Below are 1939 nucleotides of genomic sequence, written 5' to 3'. Positions count from 1 at the left end.
AACGCCTTTTGTCTACTGCAGTTCCTTATAGATTGAAAGATAGATTGATAGCGACAGTCTGTAGTGAAGGAGCGCGCTCCCGCGAGACTGCTTGCGCTTTGCTCCGCAGCAAACAACTGTTTGCTTTTCACCCAACAACGACAACCGCCTCACGAAACCCTATGTTGTACCGTTAATAAACGAAACAATTTAACAAAATTGCTTGTCAAAATACCAATACCTCAGGACCATTTTTCTTTTTAAAGCAATACTTTTACTTTGAAAATCAATGCATTCTAATGCTGGGTCAATTTGACCCCGGTGGCGGTTTTATGTATAAAAAATCTCTGGCGGTTCTAGTGTTAATTAATCCCATCTTTACCATGGTGCTGGTGTTTTGTAGTGTGGGGTTTAACTATTAATTTAGTCTTTATTGATTTGTAATGGTGGAATTTAGTGAGAGTCCCCTGTGATATCTGTCATTTGACACTTGGTTCTTAAACCGCAAGAGTTTGAATTTGTTTAGTTAGGTATTCACAGTACATGCTATTGTTATGTAAAAACACTACAGTAATCATGTAAAATGCTACACAAAGCTTAATAAAGAAAGTTTTTGTCCAAACAGCCACATGTTTGGTTTTCCTACAAGAATAGTTCTCCTGAGGTACAGCTCATATGGTTTTGTCTTATTTTAAATGTTCTTTTGTTTCTTCTCCCATCTCTCTGCAGGACGTATTTCCTGTACACGGTCATAAACTGACTCTGACATGGGGGTGAAAACTTTCACCCACAGCTCCACCTCCCACAGCCACGAGATGCTTGAGAAGCTCAATGCTCTACGCAACCAAGGTCACTTATGTGATGTCACCATTCGGGTCCAAGATAAGCTCTTCCTGGCCCACAAAGTGGTCCTGGTCTGCTGCAGTGAATTCTTCCGCTCAAAACTGGTGGGCCGGCCCGAGGAGGAGGATAAGTTTGTTTTGGATCTTCATCACGTGACCGTCAGTGGCTTCGCTCCTCTGTTGGAATATGCATACACGTCTACGCTCTCTATTAGCACAGAGAATATCATCGACGTCTTGGCAGCTGCGAGTTACATGCAGATGTTCGCTGTTGCAAGCACATGTTCGGAGTTCATGAAGTCTAGCATTCTGTGGACGGCGAGTAACAACAGCAACAATAACAACATTATGGCAGATAAACCGCACGAATCGGCACCGGAGAGCGCCTCATCGAACTGTGCGCTCACACCACTGGACGGCAGCGTGTCGCCTGTTTCGTCCGACTGCAGCGTGATGGAGAGAAACGTTCCTATATGCCGCGAATCGCGACGGAAACGTAAAAGCTTTGTGACAGTGGCATCGCCTGAGAGTCCGCTCAAATGCACTACGCAGATGGTCAACACCTCCCCTCAGATCCCCAACCCTTCCCTGTCATTCTCAGACAGCACTGCGCAGCCTGTGGAGTCCTCTCTGGCCTTCCCATGGACTTTCCCCTTCGGTATCGACCGCAGGTTCCACTCGGACAAATCAAAGCTCTCCGAGAGCCCTCGTTGTTTGGATCAGGGCACCGCGGAGACGTCAGGGGTGGTGGTTGGCCGGCGGCTCAGTGACTTCCTCGCATGTGAAAGCTCCAAGGTGGTGTCGTCACCAATGCCGGCAGAGGATGTAGATGTGAGGGTGAAAGTGGAGCGGCTCAGTGATGAAGAGGTCCAAGAAGCGTCTTCGCAGCCGGTCAGCGCCTCCCAGAGCTCGCTGAGTGACCAGCAGACGGTGCCAGGGAGTGAACAGGTCCAGGAGGAGCTCCTCATCAGTCCACAGTCTTCTTCTATAGGTAGGGCTGTCCTCCTTACCTGAAATATCCATTCATGATTGACAGCCTTTATATTAAAGAGGCCCTATGATGTTTTTGGATTTTGTTCCTTTCCTTTAGTGTGTTTATATAGGTTTTGGTCCATGTA

General features: G+C 47.2%; 1 protein-coding gene across 1 annotated transcript; it reads left to right on the top strand.

Annotated features, from left to right (window-relative positions):
- Positions 1–694: 694 nt before the first annotated feature.
- zbtb44 (zinc finger and BTB domain containing 44) lies at positions 695–1812 on the top strand (the record flags this gene model as incomplete). Its single annotated transcript, XM_010771657.1, has 1 exon — positions 695–1812. A coding segment is annotated over exon 1 (1066 nt), but the record flags the coding sequence as incomplete, so codon positions are not given.
- Positions 1813–1939: the final 127 nt, after the last annotated feature.

Source organism: Notothenia coriiceps, unplaced genomic scaffold (genome assembly GCF_000735185.1).
Source record: "Notothenia coriiceps isolate Sejong01 unplaced genomic scaffold, NC01 NC01_scaffold00010219, whole genome shotgun sequence".
In the NCBI taxonomy this organism is placed as follows: Eukaryota; Metazoa; Chordata; class Actinopteri; order Perciformes; family Nototheniidae; genus Notothenia; species Notothenia coriiceps.
This window is presented reverse-complemented; position numbering and strand designations above follow the sequence as displayed.